General features: G+C 48.1%; 1 protein-coding gene across 1 annotated transcript in view; it reads right to left on the bottom strand.

Annotated features, from left to right (window-relative positions):
* Positions 1 to 24567, bottom strand: part of LOC117968858 (deleted in malignant brain tumors 1 protein-like) — a 46284-nt gene that overhangs the window by 7914 nt on the left and 13803 nt on the right. Inside the window, exons 5-9 of the mRNA XM_059016422.1 lie at positions 21634 to 21949; positions 20482 to 20738; positions 10522 to 10837; positions 10285 to 10300; positions 9336 to 9648 (exon numbers count right to left, since the gene is read on the bottom strand). Coding sequence (XP_058872405.1) covers positions 9336 to 9648; positions 10285 to 10300; positions 10522 to 10837; positions 20482 to 20738; positions 21634 to 21949 — 1218 coding nt within the window. The remainder of the gene's footprint in view (positions 1 to 9335; positions 9649 to 10284; positions 10301 to 10521; positions 10838 to 20481; positions 20739 to 21633; positions 21950 to 24567) is intronic.

Raw genomic sequence — 24567 nt, 5'->3', positions numbered from 1 at the left:
TACGGGAGAGCGAGCAGAGGAGAGTACGGGAGAGCGAGCAGAGGAGAGTACGGGAGATTGAGCAGAGGAGAGTACGGGAGAGCGAGCAGAGGAGAGTATGGGAGATTGAGCAGAGGAGAGTACGGGATAGCGAGCAGAGGAGAGTACGGGAGAGCGAGCAGAGGAGAGTACGGGAGAGCGAGCAGAAGAGAGTACGGGAGAGTACGGGAGAGCGAGCAGAGGAGAGTAAGGGAGATTGAGCAGAGGAGAGTACGGGAGAGCGAGCAGAGGAGAGTACGGGAGATTGAGCAGAGGAGAGTACGGGAGAGCGAGCAGAGGAGAGTACGGGAGAGCGAGCAGAGGAGAGTACGGGAGATTGAGCAGAGGAGAGTACGGGAGAGCGAGCAGAGGAGAGTACGGGAGATTGAGCAGAGGAGAGTACGGGATAGCGAGCAGAGGAGAGTACGGGAGAGCGAGCAGAGGAGAGTACGGGAGAGCGAGCAGAAGAGAGTACGGGAGAGTACGGGAGAGCGAGCAGAGGAGAGTAAGGGAGATTGAGCAGAGGAGAGTACGGGATAGCGAGCAGAGGAGAGTACGGGAGAGCGAGCAGAGGAGAGTACGGGAGAGCACGGGAGAGCAATTAGAGGAGAGTACGGGAGAGCGAGTAGAGGAGAGTACGGGACAGCACGGGAGAGCGAGCAGAGGAGAGTATGGGAGAGCATGGGAGAGCGAGCAGAGGAGAGTACGGGAGAGCACGGGAGAGCGAGCAGAGGAGAGTACGGGAGAGCACGGGAGACCGAGTAGAGGAGAGTATGGGAGAGTGTGCAGAGGAGAGTACGGGAGAGCGAGCAGAGGAGAGTACGGGAGTGCACGGGAGAGCGAGCAGAGGAGAGTACGGGAGAGCGAGTAGAGGAGAGTATGGGAGAGCACAGGAGAGCGAGCAGAGGAGAGTATGGGAGAGCGAGCAGAGGAGAGTACGGGAGAGCACGGGAGAGCGAGCAGAGGAGAGTATGGGAGAGCGAGCAGAGGAGAGTACGGGAGAGCAAGCAGAGGAGAGTACGGGAGAGCAAGCAGAGGAGAGTACGGGAGAGCACGGGGGAGCGAGCAGAGAAGAGTACGGGAGAGCACGGGAGAGCGAGCAGAGGAGAGTACAGGAGAGTACGGGAGAGCGAGCAGAGGAGAGTATGGGAGAGCGAGCAGAGGAGAGTATGGGAGAGCGAGCAGGGGAGAGTACAGGAGAGCATGGGAGAGCGAGCAGAGGAAAGTATGGGAGAGCACGGAAGAGCGAGCAGAGGAGAGTATGGGAGAGCACGGGAGAGCGAGCAGAGGAGAGTATGGGAGAGCGAGCAGAGGAGAGTATGGGAGAGCGAGCAGAGGAGAGTACAGGAGAGTATGGGAGAGCGAGCAGAGGAGAGTATGGGAGAGCACGGGAGAGCGAGCAAAGGAGAGTATGGGAGAGCACGGGAGAGCGAGCAGAGGAGAGTACGGGAGAGCAAGCAGAGGAGAGTACGGGAGAGCACGGGAGAGCGAGCAGAGGAGAGTACGGGAGAGCAAGCAGAGGAAAGTATGGGAGAGCACGGGAGAACGAGCAGAGGAGAGTATGGGAGAGCACGGGAGAGCGAGCAGAGGAGAGTATGGGAGAGCGAGCAGAGGAGAATACGGAAGAGCAAGCAGAGGAGAGTACGGGAGAGCAAGCAGAGGAGAGTATGGGAGAGCGAGCAGAGGAGAGTACAGGAGAGCAAGCAGAGGAGAGTACGGGAGAGCACGGGGGAGCTAGCAGAGGAGAGTATGGGAGAGTGAGTAGAGGAGAGTACGGGAGAGCACGGGAGAGCGAGCAGAGGAGAGTATGGGAGAGCGAGCAGAGGAGAATACGGGAGAGCAAGCAGAGGAGAGTATGGTTGAGCAAGCAGAGGAGAGTACGGGAGAGCACGGGGGAGTGAGCAGAGGAGAGTATGGGAGAGCGAGCAGAGGAGAGTACGGGAGAGCGAGCAGAGGAGAGTACGGGAGAGCGAGTAGAGGAGAGTATGGGAGAGCACGTGAGAGCGAGCAGAGAAGAGTACGGGAGAGCACGGGAGAGCGAGCAGAGGAGAGTACAGGAGAGCACGGGAGAGCGAGCAGAGGAGAGTATGGGAGAGCGAGCAGAGGAGAGTACAGGAGAGCATGGGAGAGCGAGCAGAGGAAAGTATGGGAGAGCACGGAAGAGCGAGCAGAGGAAAGTATGGGAGAGCACGGAAGAGCGAGCAGAGGAGAGTACGGGAGAGCACGGGAGAGCGAGCAGAGGAGAGTACAGGAGAGTACGGGAGACCGAGCAGAGGAGAGTACAGGAGAGCACGGGAGAGCGAGCAGAGGAGAGTATGGGAGAGCGAGCAGAGGAGAGTACAGGAGAGCATGGGAGAGCGAGCAGAGGAAAGTATGGGAGAGCACGGGAGAGCGAGCAGAGGAAAGTATGGGAGAGCACGGAAGAGCGAGCAGAGGAGAGTATGGGAGAGCACGGGAGAGCGAGCAGAGGAGAGTACGGGAGAGCACGGGAGAGCGAGCAGAGGAGATTACGGGAGAGCACGGGAGACCGAGTAGAGGAGAGTATGGGAGAGTGTGCAGAGGAGAGTACGTGAGAGTATGGGAGAGCGAGCAGAGGAGAGTATGGGACAGCACGGGAGAGCGAGCAGAGGAGAGTATGGGAGAGCACGGGAGAGCGAGCAGAGGAGAGTACGGGAGAGCACGGGAGAGCGAGCAGAGGAGATTACGGGAGAGCACGGGAGACCGAGTAGAGGAGAGTATGGGAGAGTGTGCAGAGGAGAGTACAGGAGAGTACGGGAGAGCAAGCAGAGGAGAGTATGGGAGAGCGAGCAGAGGAGAGTACGGGAGAGCAAGCAGAGGAGAGTACGGGAGAGCACGGGAGAGCGAGCAGAGGAAAGTATGGGAAAGCACGGGAGAGCGAGCAGAGGAGAGTATGGGAGAGCGAGCAGAGGAGAGTACAGGAGAGCATGGGAGAGCGAGCAGAGGAAAGTATGGGAGAGCACGGAAGAGCGAGCAGAGGAGAGTATGGGAGAGCACGGGAGAGCGAGCAGAGGAGAGTATGGGAGAGCGAGCAGAGGAGAGTATGGGAGAGCGAGCAGAGGAGAATACGGGAGAGCAAGCAGAGGAGAGTACGGGAGAGCAAGCAGAGGAGAGTATGGGAGAGCACGGGGGAGCGAGCAGAGGAGAGTATGGGAGAGTGAGTAGAGGAGAGTACGGGAGAGCACGGGAGAGCGAGCAGAGGAGAGTATGGGAGAGCGAGCAGAGGAGAGTACGGGAGAGCAAGCAGAGGAGAGTACGGGAGAGCAAGCAGAAGAGAGTACGGGAGAGCACGGGGGAGCGAGCAGAGGAGAGTATGGGAGAGCGAGCAGAGGAGAGTATGGGAGAGCGAGCAGAGGAGAATACGGGAGAGCAAGCAGAGGAGAGTACGGGAGAGCAAGCAGAGGAGAGTATGGGAGAGCACGGAAGAGCGAGCAGAGGAGAGTATGGGAGAGCGAGCAGAGGAGAGTACGGGAGAGCAAGCAGAGGAGAGTACGGGAGAGCAAGCAGAGGAGAGTACGGGAGAGCAAGCAGAAGAGAGTACGGGAGAGCACGGGGGAGCGAGCAGAGGAGAGTATGGGAGAGCGAGCAGAGGAGAGTATGGGAGAGCGAGCAGAGGAGAATACGGGAGAGCAAGCAGAGGAGAGTACGGGAGAGCAAGCAGAGGAAAGTATGGGAGAGCACGGAAGAGCGAGCAGAGGAGAGTATGGGAGAGCACGGGAGAGCTAGCAGAGGAGAGTATGGGAGAGCGAGCAGAGGAGAGTATGGGAGAGCGAGCAGAGGAGAATACGGGAGAGCAAGCAGAGGAGAGTACGGGAGAGCAAGCAGAGGAGAGTATGGGAGAGCACGGGGGAGCGAGCAGAGGAGAGTATGGGAGAGTGAGTAGAGGAGAGTACGGGAGAGCACGGGAGAGCGAGCAGAGGAGAGTATGGGAGAGCGAGCAGAGGAGAGTACGGGAGAGCAAGCAGAGGAGAGTATGGGAGAGCAAGCAGAGGAGAGTACGGGAGAGCAAGCAGAGGAGAGTATGGGAGAGCAAGCAGAGGAGAGTACGGGAGAGCAAGCAGAGGAGAGTACGGGAGAGCAAGCAGAGGAGAGTACGGGAGAGTACGGGAGACTACGGGAGAGCGAGCAGAGGAGAGTACAGGAGAGCGAGCAAGTGAGCAATAGGAAAAAGATATAGAAACAACTGCTAAGATACTTATGTGTTTATTTGTTTGGCCAACTCGCCTTTTTGTTTAGTGTGTTTTGTTCCAATGTTTTGTTAGCGCTCAGTTTCACCACTGCCATTAATTGTTTGGTTTCTGTTTCTGGTCCGTGACGTCACCACTCACACGCCACTGCAAGCCACTTGGTCACACCCGGGTTTGACCCGTAACCAAAAGTCCAGTTTAACACACAACACTAAACACAAACACAGTTCTTAGTGATAGTGAATACGTGCAAGTGGTGTAATACAGTTCTCTGTGAAATGCAGGGGTGAAAGTGATGTCCGGGTTTATGCTGGCTTTCGCTACAGCTCCGGATCGTGCAACTGGTAGTCTATTAAAAAAAGACGACAGTTATCAAAACACTAACAAACACAAGACAAAACTCAAGGTTCATGAAACAGCACACAGACTCCTTGTAGGTTTTCAACACTAACCATTTACCAAGGAACAGATCACGTATGCTAAGTCCACTATTTATATCCTCGCTCATGACCCCTAGGTTAACGATGGCGCATCCGCTCCTCCAATCCTCATATGCCACACCGTTTACCGTCTGGGTCATTGAGTTTGGATACCGTAGTTGTGCCCCATTCCTAAATGTCTCCAGCCCTGGTCCTGGTCCTGGAGAGCATCTATCATTTCTAATACAGTGTGTCTCCAGCCCTGGTCCTGGTCCTGGAGAGCCCCTATCATTTCTAATACAGTGTGTCTCCAGCCCTGGTCCTGGTCCTGGAGAGCCTCTATCATTTCTAATACAGTGTGTCTCCAGCCCTGGTCCTGGTCCTGGAGAGCCCCTATCATTTCTAATACAGTGTGTCTCCAGCCCTGGTCCTGGTCCTGGAGAGTCCCTATCATTTCTAATACAGTGTGTCTCCAGCCCTGGTCCTGGTCCTGGAGAGTCCCTATCATTTCTAATACAGTGTGTCTCCAGCCCTGGTCCTGGAGAGTCCCTATCATTTCTAATACAGTGTGTCTCCAGCCCTGGTCCTGGAGAGTCCCTATCATTTCTAATACAGTGTATCTCCAGTCCTGGTCCTGGAGAGTTCCTATCATTTCTAAAACAGTGTGTCTCCAGTCCTGGTCCTGGTCCTAGAGAGCCCCTATCATTTCTAATACAGTGTGTCTCCAGCTCTGGTCCTGGAGAGACCCTATACAACAGGTTTTCTAGGTCATCAGTATCTAAACACATTGAACAATTACATAGGTATCAACTAAACAGGTGTCTACACACAGCTGCCCAAGCGTCTGTCTTCTTTTACATTTTCAAACTACTGTATGTTTGCCAAAACATGAAGAAAACCAAAGAGCATGTGTGATCCTTGTATATGTGAAATACAAATTGGAAATAAGCTAATTTAAGAGCAGATTATGAAACATCTTTGTTCTGAACAGAGTTGTGTGTTCATTGGTTACCAACAGATTCAAGAGAAGGACATTGTCAAGCAGTATAAATCCACTCACCCACTGTGATGTGTACAGGGTTACTGCGAGGGGAGCTGAAAGTCTCATTTCTCCCCTGTACTTTATACACACAGCTGTAGCTGCCTTGCTTTGACTCAGAGAGGTCGGACAGAATGAAAGTCACACTGGTCTGTGAAGATACAGCTCTCTGTGTTGTGATGTAGTTTCCAGAACCGCTTCTGTACAGATAGAAATCAGTGCTGGTGTGCAGTCTGGAGGGGCCAGTGCATGTGATGCTGGCCTCTTCACCAGGTAGAAATGAATGGTAACTGGACAGCAAGGAGGCTGAAGGCTTTGTCATCGAACCTGAGCGAAACACAGCACTTTAGCAGGTTAAAAACATTCTTTTCATCCTGAATACACTTTTTAATCTATGTACTCACACCAATGGTCTCCAACCCTGGTCCTGGAGAGCCCCTATCATTTCTAATACAGTGTGTCTCCAGCCCTGGTCCTGGAGAGTCCCTATCATTTCTAATACAGTGTGTCTCCAGCCCTGGTCCTGGAGAGCCCCTATCATTTCTAATACAGTGTGTCTCCAGCCCTGGTCCTGGAGAGCCCCTATCATTTCTAATATAGTGTGTCTCCAGCCCTGGTCCTGGAGAGCCTCTATCATTTCTAATACAGTGTGTCTCCAGCCCTGGTCCTGGTCCTGGAGAGCCCCTATCATTTCTAATACAATGTGTCTCCAGCCCTGGTCCTGGTCCTGGAGAGTCCCTATCATTTCTAATACAATGTGTAACCAGTCCTGGTCCTGGTCCTGGAGAGTCCCTATCATTTCTAATACAGTGTGTCTCCAGCCCTGGTCCTGGAGAGTCCCTATCATTTCTAATACAGTGTGTCTCCAGCCCTGGTCCTGGAGAGACCCTATACAACAGGTTTTCTAGGTCATCAATATCTAAAAACATTGAACAATTTCATAGGTATCAACTAAACAGGTGTCTACACACAGCTGCCCAAGCGTCTGTCTTCTTTTACATTTTCAAACTACTGTATGTTTGCCAAAACATGAAGAAAACCAAAGAGCATGTGTGATCCTTGTATATGTGAAATACAAATTGGAAATAAGCTAATTTAAGAGCAGATTATGAAACATCTTTGTTCTGAACAGAGTTGTGTGTTCATTGGTTACCAACAGATTCAAGAGAAGGACATTGTCAAGCAGTATAAATCCACTCACCCACTGTGATGTGTACAGGGTTACTGCGAGGGGAGCTGAAAGTCTCATTTCTCCCCTGTACTTTATACACACAGCTGTAGCTGCCTTGCTTTGACTCAGAGAGGTCGGACAGAATGAAAGTCACACTGGTCTGTGAAGATACAGCTCTCTGTGTTGTGATGTAGTTTCCAGAACCGCTTCTGTACAGATAGAAATCAGTGCTGGTGTGCAGTCTGGAGGGGGCAGTGCATGTGATGCTGGCCTCTTCACCAGGTAGAAATGAAGGGTAACTGGGCAGCAAGGAGGCTGAAGGCTTTGTCATCGAACCTGAGCGAAACACAGCACTTTAGCAGGTTAAAAACATTCTTTTCATCCTAGATACAATGTTTAAGCTATGTCTGCCATTACTGTTAGTTCCTTAGCAACAGATGTTAACAGCCTAGCAATACTGATTTGCCTTGTTTAGTCCAATCAACAATCAGTGTGGATTAGTGATTAGGGGGGGCTCTGGACTCTTGACTGGGGGGTCGTTGGTTCAATCCCAGGTGAGGGACACATTGCTGCTGTACCCTTGAGCTAGGTACTTTAACTAGATTGCTCCAGTAAAAACCCAACTGTATAAATGGGTAACTGTATGGAAAAATAATGTGATACCATCTTGCAAGAATTGTAAGTCGCCCTTGATAAGAGCATCTGCTAAGAAATAATTTTAATTGAGAATTGTGTGTGTGTGTGTGATTATATATATATATATATTCACAGGCACCAAGTTTTGAAATTCTGGGGGGGGGGGAGGGGCTGGATTAGAGAGAGACAATTACCTTCTTTATAGACATTCTTATATTGGTCAGCACCTTTGTGAAGATTTAAGCATTGCAGTGCACAACAGGATTTTTGTTTTGTTTATGTTTTGATTATATATATATATATATATATATATATATATATATATATATATATATATATATATATATATAGTTATCACAGTATTCATCAATTTTATTGTGCTTTTAAGTTTGTTTTTTAAAGCAACTCAAAATGTCTGCTCATGGAGAGCAGATTTTATGCAGCAGAAGTCATGTGATCTTTCCTGGAAATGCAAAAATAAACCCCTAAACTATTCCACAGAAATGGTTCAACATGGTGGGTTGTTATTTCTAGCATTTAACATTTCTGTACAGGTACTTAGTATTTTCTAAGGTTCAACATTGACAATGAAGGTTAAAATTGCAGGTTATTCAAACAGCTGCAGCAACATGTGAGGACTGATAACTCCATTTTGAAAACACCCTGATAGTTGCTGTTTAAGTACTAGCAACTTCTGAAACCCCTGAGAGTTCACATAAACTGCTATAATGGAAATGTTATAATGATATGATAGTCATGATTGAAGAGGGGTATGGGTTAACCCTCTAAATCAGGGATGTCAGAATCCGGTCTTGGAGGGCCACTGCAGTGCCTGCTGGTTTTCATTCCAACTTCTGCTCTCAATCACTTAATTGATGTAATTATTATTTACTCAATTTGACATTTTTTAAAATGTTGTTTTGCAAGGAATTTTAGTTGATGATTTAAAATATGTCCTCAGATTAAATTTTATAATATTTGGGGGCCTGGATTAGGTATTAAATGTATCCAGCTATTAAATAATTAGACCAATTAAGTCAGTGAGGACTTCGGTGGAACAAAAAGCAGCTAACACAAACACTCCATAATGCTGATAACAGAGGTGAATACATTAATCACAGGGATCAAACATTTATTTACATGGGCAGTTAAGACTGTATTTCATTATCAGTTCACATGCACAGTCGAACCTGTCTCCTTTATGTTTATATGTACAGTTAAACATTTCTCTTCTAACAGTTTACAGCATTATTATTACTATTATTAGTATTATTACTATTATTATTATTTATGATTAAGATTGAACCCACAAGCATCCAGAGCCCTTACCACTACTCCACACTGCTGCCAGTTTGTGTAGAGCTAAGATGCTCTCTTTTCTCAGTATACATGCATTTTTAAGCTTTTCTGTTAGTGTGTAATTTTTTGTGCAGCTATAGGATCCCAAGGCTGTAATATGTTATTCCTCTGAACTATAAGAATTATAAATTGAGATAACTGAGTTCAAAATAACACACAAGCCCAACAGCAATTAAGAGGCCCAGGAATGAACAAATAATTAAAATACACAGGGCAGAAAGTAAGGTGACTGCAATAGTCAGTGCTGGACGAGAAGTTTTTCATTCCAGGAATCAGGTCCCTCTGACTTTTGGAGTAGAAGTTAATTGTTTATAAAAAGCATTGTTTATGGACTGTTTTAAGTGATGTGCTATCAATGGTTGTTTAAGACCTTTTTTAAAAAATGACAATATTATTTAATTATTTAACCTGAAAAGAGTTCTTAAAGTTGCAGAAGAGATCCTGATATTGTGATGTTTTTTGAATAGAAACAAATAAATCTTTCTTACCTGAGCAAACCACTCCAGCAGCTTCACCATGGTAACAGTCACGTTTACCCCATCCTTGTGATCCACAGCTGTGCAGTGAGGTCTCTGATCCATTGCATGCCATATCATCCAGCCAGATTGTTCCATTCCCTTGGCTAAAGTGAGCACCTCCTGGAGCCAACACAGCGGAGCCACAGCCCAGCTCTCTGCACACAACCTGGGTGTCGTTCATGTCCCAGGAATCATCACACACTGTCCCCCACTGGCCATCATGAAGAACCTCAACTCTCCCAGAGCAGCAGCTGTTCCCACCCACCAGCCTGACAGAAACATTCTGCATTGCTGATAACAAAGGTCAATATATTAATCACAGGGATCAAACATTTATTTATATGGGCAGTTAAGCTTGAATTTCATTATCAGTTCACATGCACACTCAAGCCTCTCTCATCTATGTTTATATCTCTTCTATCAGTTTACAGCATTATTATTATTATTATTATTATTATTATTATTATTATTATTATTATTATTATTATTAATAATTACGATTATGATTGAACCCACAAGCATCCAGAGCCCTTACCACTACTCCACACTGCTGCCAGTATATGTAGAGCTGAGATTCTCTCTTTTCTCAGTATACATGCATTTTTAAGCTTTTCTGTTAGTGTGTAATTTTTTGTGCAGCTATAGGACCCCAAAGACAATATAAAACACTAATCCACTGTGTTTGAATTAAACAAAAAGTGATTAAAGTTTACTGATTGGCTGTAATATGTTATTCCTCTGAACTATATGAATTATAAATTGAGATATCGGAGTTAAAAAATAACACACAAGCCCAACAGCAATTAAGAGGCCCAGGCATGCAAAAGATAATTAAAACACACAGGGCAGAAAGTAAGGTGTCTGCAATAGTCAATGCTGGACGAGAAGTTTTTCATTACAGGAATCAGGTCCCTCTGACTTTTGGAATAGAAGTTAATTGTTTATAAAATGCTCTGTTCATGGACTGTTTTAAGTGATGTGTTATCAATGGTTGTTTAAGACCTTTGTCATCAATGACAATGTAATTTAATTATTTAACCTGAGAGAATGTTTATTAACACAAAAAAGGAATCCAACAAAAGAGTTCTTAAAGTTGCAGAAGAGATTCTGATATTGTGATGTTTTTTTTTTTTAATAGAAAAATAAATCTTTTCTACCTGAGCAAACCACTCCAGCATCTTCACCGTGGTTACAGTTATGTTTACCCCATCCTTGTGATCCACAGCTGTGCAGTGAGGTCTCTGATCCATTGCATGCCATATCATCCAGCCAGATTGTTCCTTTCCCTTGGCCAAAGTGAGCACTTCCTGGTGCCAACACAGCGGAGCCACAGCCCAGCTCTCTGCACACAACCTGGGCGTCGTTCGTGTCCCAGGAATCATCACACACTGTCCCCCACTGGCCATCATGAAGAACCTCAACTCTCCCAGAGCAGCAGCTGTTCCCACCCACCAGCCTGACATTAACACTCTCTGAAAGAGAAGACATCGATAGAAGATCTGATTCTCAGCTCTTAAACTGTCAGACTTACCTTCAAACAGTGTCCCTCGTTGGACTTCAGTTAAACTGGACAGTTTGGATCCTGACTGCTAACTAACACTGAATCCCATCTGAGTGAATTAGTTTAATTGGAAACAAGGCAGACAGTTTATTTACATTCCTTACAGCAGGGCTACTCAACTCTTGCCCACGTGATCCATTCCAGTCCAGGTTTTCACTGCAGGCAGATTCTAAAATACAGTCAAACCTGTATTAAGAGACCACTCAAGGGACAGTCAAATAGTGGCCTCTTAGGTGGCCTCTCAAAAGAGGGCCCATAACTTATTAATGCCTTCCTATAATTCTGTTATGTTTAAAGATCTGGCGGTGGTGAGTGAGTGGTGAGTGAATACAGATGAGTGCAGTGCAGAGCGGATACAATGTCCAGAGCTTTATGGCAAACACCTGTAAATAATAATGTTGGAGTGATACAGCGGCATGTGGCGGAGTGTCCTGCCCCTATATATATATATATATATATGCACTGTTTTATTATTATTTGTATTATTGTTTGCGGTGCGGATAAAAGCGCTGCGTATTTGTTATTGTTTTATATTTTAAAAACCTTGTGAGGATGCGTAACTGATCAGCTACTGATTATTTAACTAGCTGACAGTCACGCATCCTTATAAACTCATTCAGACTATGGCTGAGGGGTAATAATTAATAGCTAGTTAACCCCACGGCCAGAATATAAAAAGCCTGCAGCGATCTGCGCAGGCAGGAGAGCGAGCAGAGGAGAGTACGTGAGATTGAGCAGAGGAGAGTACGGGAGAGCGAGCAGAGGAGAGTACGGGAGAGCGAGCAGAAGAGAGTACGGGAGAGTACGGGAGAGCGAGCAGAGGAGAGTACGGGAGAGCGAGCAGAGGAGAGTACGGGAGATTGAGCAGAGGAGAGTACGGGAGAGCGAGCAGAGGAGAGTACGGGAGAGCGAGCAGAAGAGAGTACGGGAGAGTACGGGAGAGCGAGCAGAGGAGAGTACGGGAGATTGAGCAGAGGAGAGTACGGGATAGCGAGCAGAGGAGAGTACGGGAGAGCGAGCAGAGGAGAGTACGGGAGAGCACGGGAGAGCAATTAGAGGAGAGTACGGGAGAGCGAGTAGAGGAGAGTACGGGACAGCACGGGAGAGCGAGCAGAGGAGAGTATGGGAGAGCATGGGAGAGCGAGCAGAGGAGAGTACGGGAGAGCACGGGAGAGCGAGCAGAGGAGAGTACGGGAGAGCACGGGAGAGCGAGCAGAGGAGAGTACGGGAGAGCACGGGAGAGCGAGCAGAGGAGTGTACGGGAGAGCACGGGAGACCGAGTAGAGGAGAGTATGGGAGAGTGTGCAGAGGAGAGTACGGGAGAGCGAGCAGAGGAGAGTACGGGAGTGCACGGGAGAGCGAGCAGAGGAGAGTACGGGAGAGCGAGTAGAGGAGAGTATGGGAGAGCACAGGAGAGCGAGCAGAGGAGAGTATGGGAGAGCGAGCAGAGGAGAGTACGGGAGAGCATGGGAGAGCGAGCAGAGGAGAGTATGGGAGAGCGAGCAGAGGAGAGTACGGGAGAGCAAGCAGAGGAGAGTACGGGAGAGCAAGCAGATGAGAGTACGGGAGAGCACGGGGAGCGAGCAGAGGAGAGTATGGGAGAGCGAGCAGAGGAGAGTACGGGAGAGCGAGCAGAGGAGAGTACGGGAGAGCGAGTAGAGGAGAGTATGGGAGAGCACGTGAGAGCGAGCAGAGAAGAGTATGGGAGAGCACGGGAGAGCGAGCAGAGGAGAGTAAAGGAGAGTACGGGAGAGCGAGCAGAGGAGAGTACAGGAGAGCACGGGAGAGCGAGCAGAGGAGAGTATGGGAGAGCGAGCAGAGGAGAGTACAGGAGAGCATGGGAGAGCGAGCAGAGGAAAGTATGGGAGAGCACGGAAGAGCGAGCAGAGGAGAGTATGGGAGAGCACGGGAGAGCGAGCAGAGGAGAGTATGGGAGAGCGAGCAGAGGAGAGTATGGGAGAGCGAGCAGAGGAGAGTACGGGAGAGTATGGGAGAGCGAGCAGAGGAGAGTATGGGAGAGCACGGGAGAGCGAGCAAAGGAGAGTATGGGAGAGCACGGGAGAGCGAGCAGAGGAGAGTACAGGAGAGCACGGGAGAGCGAGCAAAGGAGAGTACGGGAGAGTACGGGAGAGCAAGCAGAGGAGAGTACGGGAGAGTATGGGAGAGCAAGCAGAGGAGAGTATGGGAGAGCACGGGAGAGCGAGCAAAGGAGAGTACGGGAGAGTACGGGAGAGCAAGCAGAGGAGAGTACGGGAGAGTATGGGAGAGCGAGCAGAGGAGAGTATGGGAGAGCACGGGAGAGCGAGCAAAGGAGAGTACGGGAGAGTATGGGAGAGCGAGCAGAGGAGAGTATGGGAGAGCACGGGAGAGCGAGCAAAGGAGAGTATGGGAGAGTACGGGAGAGCAAGCAGAGGAGAGTACGGGAGAGTATGGGAGAGCGAGCAGAGGAGAGTATGGGAGAGCGAGCAGAGGAGAGTACGGGAGAGTATGGGAGAGCGAGCAGAGGAGAGTATGGGAGAGCACGGGAGAGCGAGCAAAGGAGAGTATGGGAGAGCACGGGAGAGCGAGCAGAGGAGAGTACAGGAGTGCGAGCAGAGGAAAGTACGGGAGAGCACGGGAGAGCGAGCAGAGGAGAGTATGGGAGAGCGAGCAGAGGAGAATACGGGAGAGCAAGCAGAGGAGAGTACGGGAGAGCAAGCAGAGGAGAGTATGGGAGAGCGAGCAGAGGAGAGTACAGGAGAGCAAGCAGAGGAGAGTACGGGAGAGCACGGGGGAGCGAGCAGAGGAGAGTATGGGAGAGTGAGTAGAGGAGAGTACGGGAGAGCACGGGAGAGCGAGCAGAGGAGAGTATGGGAGAGCGAGCAGAGGAGAGTACGGGAGAGCAAGCAGAGGAGAGTACGGGAGAGCAAGCAGAGGAGAGTACGGGAGAGCGAGTAGAGGAGAGTATGGGAGAGCACGTGAGAGCGAGCAGAGAAGAGTACGGGAGAGCACGGGAGAGCGAGCAGAGGAGAGTACAGGAGAGTACGGGAGAGCGAGCAGAGGAGAGTACAGGAGAGCACGGGAGAGCGAGCAGAGGAGAGTATGGGAGAGCGAGCAGAGGAGAGTACAGGAGAGCATGGGAGAGCGAGCAGAGGAAAGTATGGGAGAGCACGGGAGAGCGAGCAGAGGAGAGTATGGGAGAGCGAGCAGAGGAGAGTATGGGAGAGCGAGCAGAGGAGAGTACGGGAGAGTATGGGAGAGCGAGCAGAGGAGAGTATGGGAGAGCACGGGAGAGCGAGCAAAGGAGAGTATGGGAGAGCACGGGAGAGCGAGCAGAGGAGAGTATGGGAGAGCGAGCAGAGGAGAGTACAGGAGAGCGAGCAGAGGAAAGTATTGGAGAGCACGGGAGAGCGAGCAGAGGAGAGTATGGGAAAGCACGGGAGAGCGAGCAGAGGAGAGTATGGGAGAGCGAGCAGAGGAGAGTACAGGAGAGCATGGGAGAGCGAGCAGAGGAAAGTATGGGAGAGCGAGCAGAGGAGAGTATGGGAGAGCGAGCAGAGGAGAATACGGGAGAGCAAGCAGAGGAGAGTACGGGAGAGCAAGCAGAGGAGAGTATGGGAGAGCACGGGGAAGCGAGCAGAGGAGAGTATGGGAGAGTGAGTAGAGGAGAGTACGGGAGAGCACGGGAGAGCGAGCAGAGGAGAGTATGGGAGAGCGAGCAGAGGAGAGTACGGGAGAGCAAGCAGAGGAGAGTACGGGAGAGCAAGCAGAGGAGAGTATGGGAGAGCAAGCAGAGGAGAGTACGGGAGAGCACGGGAGAGCGAGCAGAGGAGAGTACGGGAGAGCACGGGAGAGCGAGCAGAGGAGAGTATGGGAGAGCGAGCAGAGGAGAGTATGGGAGAGCGAGCAGAGGAGAATACGGGAGAGCAAGCAGAGGAGAGTACGGGAGAGCAAGCAGAGGAGAGTATGGGAGAGCACGGGGAAGCGAGCAGAGGAGAGTATGGGAGAGTGAGTAGAGGAGAGTACGGGAGAGCACGGGAGAGCGAGCAGAGGAGAGTATGGGAGAGCGAGCAGAGGAGAGTACGGGAGAGCAAGCAGAGGAGAGTACGGGAGAGCAAGCAGAGGAGAGTACGGGAGAGCACGGGGGAGCGAGCAGAGGAGAGTATGGGAGAGCGAGCAGAGGAGAGTACGGGAGAGCAAGCAGAGGAGAGTACGGGAGAGCAAGCAGAGGAGAGTACGGGAGAGCAAGCAGAGGAGAGTACGGGAGAGCAAGCAGAGGAGAGTACGGGAGAGCAAGCAGAGGAGAGTACGGGAGAGTACGGGAGACTACGGGAGAGCGAGCAGAGGAGAGTACAGGAGAGCGAGCAAGTGAGCAATAGGAAAAAGATATAGAAACAACTGCTAAGATACTTATGTGTTTATTTGTTTGGCCAACTCGCCTTTTTGTTTAGTGTGTTTTGTTCCAATGTTTTGTTAGCGCTCAGTTTCACCACTGCCATTAATTGTTTGGTTTCTGTTTCTGGTCCGTGACGTCACCACTCACACGCCACTGCAAGCCACTTGGTCACACCCGGGTTTGACCCGTAACCAAAAGTCCAGTTTAACACACAACACTAAACACAAACACAGTTCTTAGTGATAGTGAATACGTGCAAGTGGTGTAATACAGTTCTCTGTGAAATGCAGGGGTGAAAGTGATGTCCGGGTTTATGCTGGCTTTCGCTACAGCTCCGGATCGTGCAACTGGTAGTCTATTAAAAAAAGACGACAGTTATCAAAACACTAACAAACACAAGACAAAACTCAAGGTTCATGAAACAGCACACAGACTCCTTGTAGGTTTTCAACACTAACCATTTACCAAGGAACAGATCACGTATGCTAAGTCCACTATTTATATCCTTGCTCATGACCCCTAGGTTAACGATGGCGCATCCGCTCCTCCAATCCTCATATGCCACACCGTTTACCGTCTGGGTCATTGAGTTTGGATACCGTAGTTGTGCCCCATTCCTAAATGTCTCCAGCCCTGGTCCTGGTCCTGGAGAGCATCTATCATTTCTAATACAGTGTGTCTCCAGCCCTGGTCCTGGTCCTGGAGAGCCCCTATCATTTCTAATACAGTGTGTCTCCAGCCCTGGTCCTGGTCCTGGAGAGCCTCTATCATTTCTAATACAGTGTGTCTCCAGCCCTGGTCCTGGTCCTGGAGAGCCCCTATCATTTCTAATACAGTGTGTCTCCAGCCCTGGTCCTGGTCCTGGAGAGTCCCTATCATTTCTAATACAGTGTGTCTCCAGCCCTGGTCCTGGTCCTGGAGAGTCCCTATCATTTCTAATACAGTGTGTCTCCAGCCCTGGTCCTGGAGAGTCCCTATCATTTCTAATACAGTGTGTCTCCAGCCCTGGTCCTGGAGAGTCCCTATCATTTCTAATACAGTGTATCTCCAGTCCTGGTCCTGGAGAGTTCCTATCATTTCTAAAACAGTGTGTCTCCAGTCCTGGTCCTGGTCCTAGAGAGCCCCTATCATTTCTAATACAGTGTGTCTCCAGCTCTGGTCCTGGAGAGACCCTATACAACAGGTTTTCTAGGTCATCAGTATCTAAACACATTGAACAATTACATAGGTATCAACTAAACAGGTGTCTACACACAGCTGCCCAAGCGTCTGTCTTCTTTTACATTTTCAAACTACTGTATGTTTGCCAAAACATGAAGAAAACCAAAGAGCATGTGTGATCCTTGTATATGTGAAATACAAATTGGAAATAAGCTAATTTAAGAGCAGATTATGAAACATCTTTGTTCTGAACAGAGTTGTGTGTTCATTGGTTACCAACAGATTCAAGAGAAGGACATTGTCAAGCAGTATAAATCCACTCACCCACTGTGATGTGTACAGGGTTACTGCGAGGGGAGCTGAAAGTCTCATTTCTCCCCTGTACTTTATACACACAGCTGTAGCTGCCTTGCTTTGACTCAGAGAGGTCGGACAGAATGAAAGTCACACTGGTCTGTGAAGATACAGCTCTCTGTGTTGTGATGTAGTTTCCAGAACCGCTTCTGTACAGATAGAAATCAGTGCTGGTGTGCAGTCTGGAGGGGCCAGTGCATGTGATGCTGGCCTCTTCACCAGGTAGAAATGAATGGTAACTGGACAGCAAGGAGGCTGAAGGCTTTGTCATCGAACCTGAGCGAAACACAGCACTTTAGCAGGTTAAAAACATTCTTTTCATCCTGAATACACTTTTTAATCTATGTACTCACACCAATGGTCTCCAACCCTGGTCCTGGAGAGCCCCTATCATTTCTAATACAGTGTGTCTCCAGCCCTGGTCCTGGAGAGTCCCTATCATTTCTAATACAGTGTGTCTCCAGCCCTGGTCCTGGAGAGCCCCTATCATTTCTAATACAGTGTGTCTCCAGCCCTGGTCCTGGAGAGCCCCTATCATTTCTAATATAGTGTGTCTCCAGCCCTGGTCCTGGAGAGCCTCTATCATTTCTAATACAGTGTGTCTCCAGCCCTGGTCCTGGTCCTGGAGAGCCCCTATCATTTCTAATACAATGTGTCTCCAGCCCTGGTCCTGGTCCTGGAGAGTCCCTATCATTTCTAATACAATGTGTAACCAGTCCTGGTCCTGGTCCTGGAGAGTCCCTATCATTTCTAATACAGTGTGTCTCCAGCCCTGGTCCTGGAGAGTCCCTATCATTTCTAATACAGTGTGTCTCCAGCCCTGGTCCTGGAGAGACCCTATACAACAGGTTTTCTAGGTCATCAATATCTAAAAACATTGAACAATTTCATAGGTATCAACTAAACAGGTGTCTACACACAGCTGCCCAAGCGTCTGTCTTCTTTTACATTTTCAAACTACTGTATGTTTGCCAAAACATGAAGAAAACCAAAGAGCATGTGTGATCCTTGTATATGTGAAATACAAATTGGAAATAAGCTAATTTAAGAGCAGATTATGAAACATCTTTGTTCTGAACAGAGTTGTGTGTTCATTGGTTACCAACAGATTCAAGAGAAGGACATTGTCAAGCAGTATAAATCCACTCACCCACTGTGATGTGTACAGGGTTACTGCGAGGGGAGCTGAAAGTCTCATTTCTCCCCTGTACTTTATACACACAGCTGTAGCTGCCTTGCTTTGACTCAGAGAGGTCGGACAGAATGAAAGTCACACTGGTCTGTGAAGATACAGCTCTCTGTGTTGTGATGTAGTTTCCAGAACCGCTTCTGTACAGATAGAAATCAGTGCTGGTGTGCAGTCTGGAGGGGGCAGTGCATGTGATGCTGGCCTCTTCACCAGGTAGAAATGAAGGGTAACTGGGCAGCAAGGAGGCTGAAGGCTTTGTCATCGAACCTGAGTGAAACACAGCACTTTAGCAGGTTAAAAACATTCTTTTCATCCTAGATACAATGTTTAAGCTATGTCTGCCATTACTGTTAGTTCCTTAGCAACAGATGTTAACAGCCTAGCAATACTGATTTGCCTTGTTTAGTCCAATCAACAATCAGTGTGGATTAGTGATTAGGGGGGGCTCTGGACTCTTGACTGGGGGGTCGTTGGTTCAATCCCAGGTGAGGGACACACTGCTGCTGTACCCTTGAGCTAGGTACTTTAACTAGATTGCTCCAGTAAAAACCCAACTGTATAAATGGGTAACTGTATGGAAAAATAATGTGATACCATCTTGCAAGAATTGTAAGTCGCCCTTGATAAGAGCATCTGCTAAGAAATAATTTTAATTGAGAATTGTGTGTGTGTGTGTGATTATATATATATATATATATTCACAGGCACCAAGTTTTTAAATTCTGGGGGGGGGGGGGGAGGGGCTGGATTAGAGAGAGACAATTACCTTCTTTATAGACATTCTTATATTGGTCAGCACCTTTGTGAAGATTTAAGCATTGCAGTGCACAACAGGATTTTTGTTTTGTTTATGTTTTGATTATATATATATATATATATATATATATATATATATATATATATATATATATATATATATATATATAGTTATCACAGTATTCATCAATTTTATTGTGCTTTTAAGTTTGTTTTTTAAAGCAACTCAAAATGTCTGCTCATGGAGAGCAGATTTTATGCAGCAGAAGTCATGTGATCTTTCCTGGAAATGCAAAAATAAACCCCTAAACTATTCCACAGAAATGGTTCAACATGGTGGGTTGTTATTTCTAGCATTTAACATTTCTGTACAGGTACTTAGTATTTTCTAAGGTTCAACATTGACAATGAAGGTTAAAATTGCAGGTTATTCAAACAGCTGCAGCAACATGTGAGGACTGATAACTCCATTTTGAAAACACCCTGATAGTTGCTGTTTAAGTACTAGCAACTTCTGAAACCCCTGAGAGTTCACATAAACTGCTATAATGGAAATGTTATAATGATATGATAGTCATGATTGAAGAGGGGTATGGGTTAACCCTCTAAATCAGGGATGTCAGAATCCGGTCTTGGAGGGCCACTGCAGTGCCTGCTGGTTTTCGTTCCAACTTCTGCTCTCAATCACTTAATTGATGTAATTATTATTTACTCAATTTGACATTTTTTAAAATGTTGTTTTGCAAGGAATTTTAGTTGATGATTTAAAATATGTCCTTGATTCAGATTAAATTTTATAATATTTGGGGGCCTGGATTAGGTATTAAATGTATCCAGCTATTAAATAATTAGACCAATTAAGTCAGTGAGGACTTCGGTGGAACAAAAAGCAGCTAACACAAACACTCCATAATGCTGATAACAGAGGTGAATACATTAATCACAGGGATCAAACATTTATTTACATGGGCAGTTAAGACTGTATTTCATTATCAGTTCACATGCACAGTCGAACCTGTCTCCTTTATGTTTATATGTACAGTTAAACATTTCTCTTCTAACAGTTTACAGCATTATTATTACTATTATTAGTATTATTACTATTATTATTATTTATGATTAAGATTGAACCCACAAGCATCCAGAGCCCTTACCACTACTCCACACTGCTGCCAGTTTGTGTAGAGCTAAGATGCTCTCTTTTCTCAGTATACATGCATTTTTAAGCTTTTCTGTTAGTGTGTAATTTTTTGTGCAGCTATAGGATCCCAAGGCTGTAATATGTTATTCCTCTGAAATATAAGAATTATAAATTGAGATAACTGAGTTCAAAATAACACACAAGCCCAACAGCAATTAAGAGGCCCAGGAATGAACAAATAATTAAAATACACAGGGCAGAAAGTAAGGTGACTGCAATAGTCAGTGCTGGACGAGAAGTTTTTCATTCCAGGAATCAGGTCCCTCTGACTTTTGGAGTAGAAGTTAATTGTTTATAAAAAGCATTGTTTATGGACTGTTTTAAGTGATGTGCTATCAATGGTTGTTTAAGACCTTTTTTAAAAAATGACAATATTATTTAATTATTTAACCTGAAAAGAGTTCTTAAAGTTGCAGAAGAGATCCTGATATTGTGATGTTTTTTGAATAGAAACAAATAAATCTTTCTTACCTGAGCAAACCACTCCAGCAGCTTCACCATGGTAACAGTCACGTTTACCCCATCCTTGTGATCCACAGCTGTGCAGTGAGGTCTCTGATCCATTGCATGCCATATCATCCAGCCAGATTGTTCCATTCCCTTGGCTAAAGTGAGCACCTCCTGGAGCCAACACAGCGGAGCCACAGCCCAGCTCTCTGCACACAACCTGGGTGTCGTTCATGTCCCAGGAATCATCACACACTGTCCCCCACTGGCCATCATGAAGAACCTCAACTCTCCCAGAGCAGCAGCTGTTCCCACCCACCAGCCTGACAGAAACATTCTGCATTGCTGATAACAAAGGTCAATATATTAATCACAGGGATCAAACATTTATTTATATGGGCAGTTAAGCTTGAATTTCATTATCAGTTCACATGCACACTCAAGCCTCTCTCATCTATGTTTATATCTCTTCTATCAGTTTACAGCATTATTATTATTATTATTATTATTATTATTATTATTATTATTATTATTATTATTATTATTATTATTATTATTAATAATTACGATTATGATTGAACCCACAAGCATCCAGAGCCCTTACCACTACTCCACACTGCTGCCAGTATATGTAGAGCTGAGATTCTCTCTTTTCTCAGTATACATGCATTTTTAAGCTTTTCTGTTAGTGTGTAATTTTTTGTGCAGCTATAGGACCCCAAAGACAATATAAAACACTAATCCACTGTGTTTGAATTAAACAAAAAGTGATTAAAGTTTACTGATTGGCTGTAATATGTTATTCCTCTGAACTATATGAATTATAAATTGAGATATCGGAGTTAAAAAATAACACACAAGCCCAACAGCAATTAAGAGGCCCAGGCATGCAAAAGATAATTAAAACACACAGGGCAGAAAGTAAGGTGTCTGCAATAGTCAATGCTGGACGAGAAGTTTTTCATTACAGGAATCAGGTCCCTCTGACTTTTGGAATAGAAGTTAATTGTTTATAAAATGCTCTGTTCATGGACTGTTTTAAGTGATGTGTTATCAATGGTTGTTTAAGACCTTTTTCATCAATGACAATGTAATTTAATTATTTAACCTGAGAGAATGTTTATTAACACAAAAAAGGAATCCAACAAAAGAGTTCTTAAAGTTGCAGAAGAGATTCTGATATTGTGATGTTTTTTTTTTTAATAGAAAAATAAATCTTTTCTACCTGAGCAAACCACTCCAGCATCTTCACCGTGGTTACAGTTATGTTTACCCCATCCTTGTGATCCACAGCTGTGCAGTGAGGTCTCTGATCCATTGCATGCCATATCATCCAGCCAGATTGTTCCTTTCCCTTGGCCAAAGTGAGCACTTCCTGGTGCCAACACAGCGGAGCCACAGCCCAGCTCTCTGCACACAACCTGGGCGTCGTTCGTGTCCCAGGAATCATCACACACTGTCCCCCACTGGCCATCATGAAGAACCTCAACTCTCCCAGAGCAGCAGCTGTTCCCACCCACCAGCCTGACAGGAACACCCTCTGAAAGAGAAGACATTGATAGGAGATCTGATTCTCAGCTCTTAAACTGTCAGACTTACCTTCAAACAGTGTCCCTCGTTGGACTTCAGTTAAACTGGACAATTTGGATCCTGACTGCTAACTAACACTGAATCCCATCTGAGTGAATTAGTTTAATTGGAAACAAGGCAGACAGTTTATTTACATTCCTTACAGCAGGGCTACTCAACTCTTGCTCACGTGATCCATTCCAGTCCAGGTTTTCACTGCAGGCAGATTCTAAAATACAGTCAAACCTGTATTAAGAGACCACTCAAGGGACAGTCAAATAGTGGCCTCTTAGGTGGCCTCTCAAAAGAGGGCCCATAACTTATTAATGCCTTCCTATAATTCTGTTATGTTTAAAGATCTGGCAGTGGTGAGTGAGTGGTGAGTGAATACAGATGAGTGCAGTGCAGAGCGGATACAATGTCCAGAGCTTTATGGCAAACACCTGTAAATAATAATGTTGGAGTGATACAGCGGCATGTGGCGGAGTGTCCTGCCCCTATATATATATATATATATATATATGCACTGTTTTATTATTATTTGTATTATTGTTTGCGGTGCGGATAAAAGCGCTGCGTATTTGTTATTGTTTTATATTTTAAAAACCTTGTGAGGATGCGTAACTGATCAGCTACTGATTATTTAACTAGCTGACAGTCACGCATCCTTATAAACTCATTCAGACTATGGCTGAGGGGTAATAATTAATAGCTAGTTAACCCCACGGCCAGAATATAAAAAGCCTGCAGCGATCTGCGCAGGCAGGAGAGCGAGCAGAGGAGAGTACGGGAGATTGAACAGAGGAGAGTACGGGAGAGCGAGCAGAGGAGAGTACAGGAGATTGAGCAGAGGAGAGTACGGGAGAGCGAGCAGAGGAGAGTACGGGAGAGCGAGCAGAAGAGAGTACGGGAGAGTACGGGAGAGCGAGCAGAGGAGAGTACGGGAGAGCAAGCAGAGGAGAGTACGGGAGATTGAGCAGAGGAGAGTACGGGAGAGCGAGCAGAGGAGAGTACGGGAGAGCGAGCAGAAGAGAGTACGGGAGAGTACGGGAGAGCGAGCAGAGGAGAGTACGGGAGATTGAGCAGAGGAGAGTACGGGATAGCGAGCAGAGGAGAGTACGGGAGAGCGAGCAGAGGAGAGTACGGGAGAGCACGGGAGAGCAATTAGGGGAGAGTACGGGAGAGCGAGTAGAGGAGAGTACGGGACAGCACGGGAGAGCGAGCAGAGGAGAGTATGGGAGAGCACGGGAGAGCGAGCAGAGGAGAGTACGGGAGAGCACGGGAGAGCGAGCAGAGGAGAGTATGGGAGAGCGAGCAGAGGAGAGTACGGGAGTGCACGGGAGAGCGAGCAGAGGAGAGTACGGGAGAGCGAGCAGAGGAGAGTACGGGAGAGCACGGGAGAGCGAGCAGAGGAGAGTACGGGAGAGCGAGCAGAGGAGAGTACGGGAGAGCACGGGAGAGCGAGCAGAGGAGAGTACGGGAGAGCGAGCAGAGGAGAGTACGGGAGAGCGAGTAGAGGAGAGTATGGGAGAGCACAGGAGAGCGAGCAGAGGAGAGTATGGGAGAGCGAGCAGAGGAGAGTACGGGAGTGCACGGGAGAGCGAGCAGAGGAGAGTACGGGAGAGCGAGCAGAGGAGAGTACGGGAGTGCACGGGAGAGCGAGCAGAGGAGAGTACGGGAGAGCGAGCAGAGGAGAGTACGGGAGTGCACGGGAGAGCGAGCAGAGGAGAGTACGGGAGAGCGAGCAGAGGAGAGTACGGGAGTGCACGGGAGAGCGAGCAGAGGAGAGTACGGGAGAGCGAGCAGAGGAGAGTACGGGAGAGCACGGGAGAGCGAGCAGAGGAGAGTATGGGAGAGCGAGCAGAGGAGAGTACAGGAGTGCACGGGAGAGCGAGCAGAGGAGAGTACGGGAGAGCGAGCAGAGGAGAGTACGGGAGTGCACGGGAGAGCGAGCAGAGGAGAGTACGGGAGAGCGAGCAGAAGAGAGTACGGGAGAGCACGGGAGAGCGAGCAGAGGAGAGTACGGGAGAGCGAGCAGAGGAGAGTACGGGAGAGCGAGTAGAGGAGAGTATGGGAGAGCACAGGAGAGCGAGCAGAGGAGAGTATGGGAGAGCGAGCAGAGGAGAGTACGGGAGAGCACGGGAGAGCGAGCAGAGGAGAGTACGGGAGTGCACGGGAGAGCGAGCAGAGGAGAGTACGGGAGAGTACGGGAGAGCGAGCATAGGAGAGTATGGGAGAGCGAGTAGAGGAGAGTATGGGAGAGCACAGGAGAGCGAGCAGAGGAGAGTATGGGAGAGCGAGCAGAGGAGAGTACGGGAGAGCACGGGAGAGCGAGCAGAGGAGAGTACGGGAGAGCGAGCAGAGGAGAGTACGGGAGAGCGAGTAGAGGAGAGTATGGGAGAGCACGTGAGAGCGAGCAGAAAAGAGTATGGGAGAGCGAGCAGAGGAGAGTACAGGAGAGCATGGGAGAGCGAACAGAGGAAAGTATGGGAGAGCACGGAAGAGCGAGCAGAGGAGAGTATGGGAGAGCACGGGAGAGCGAGCAGAGGAGAGTATGGGAGAGCGAGCAGAGGAGAGTACAGGAGAGCA

Source organism: Acipenser ruthenus, chromosome 53, assembly GCF_902713425.1.
Source record: "Acipenser ruthenus chromosome 53, fAciRut3.2 maternal haplotype, whole genome shotgun sequence".
Classification (NCBI taxonomy): domain Eukaryota; kingdom Metazoa; phylum Chordata; class Actinopteri; order Acipenseriformes; family Acipenseridae; genus Acipenser; species Acipenser ruthenus.
The sequence above is the reverse complement of the archived record's forward strand: the minus strand, read 5'-3'. Positions and strand labels throughout refer to the sequence as shown.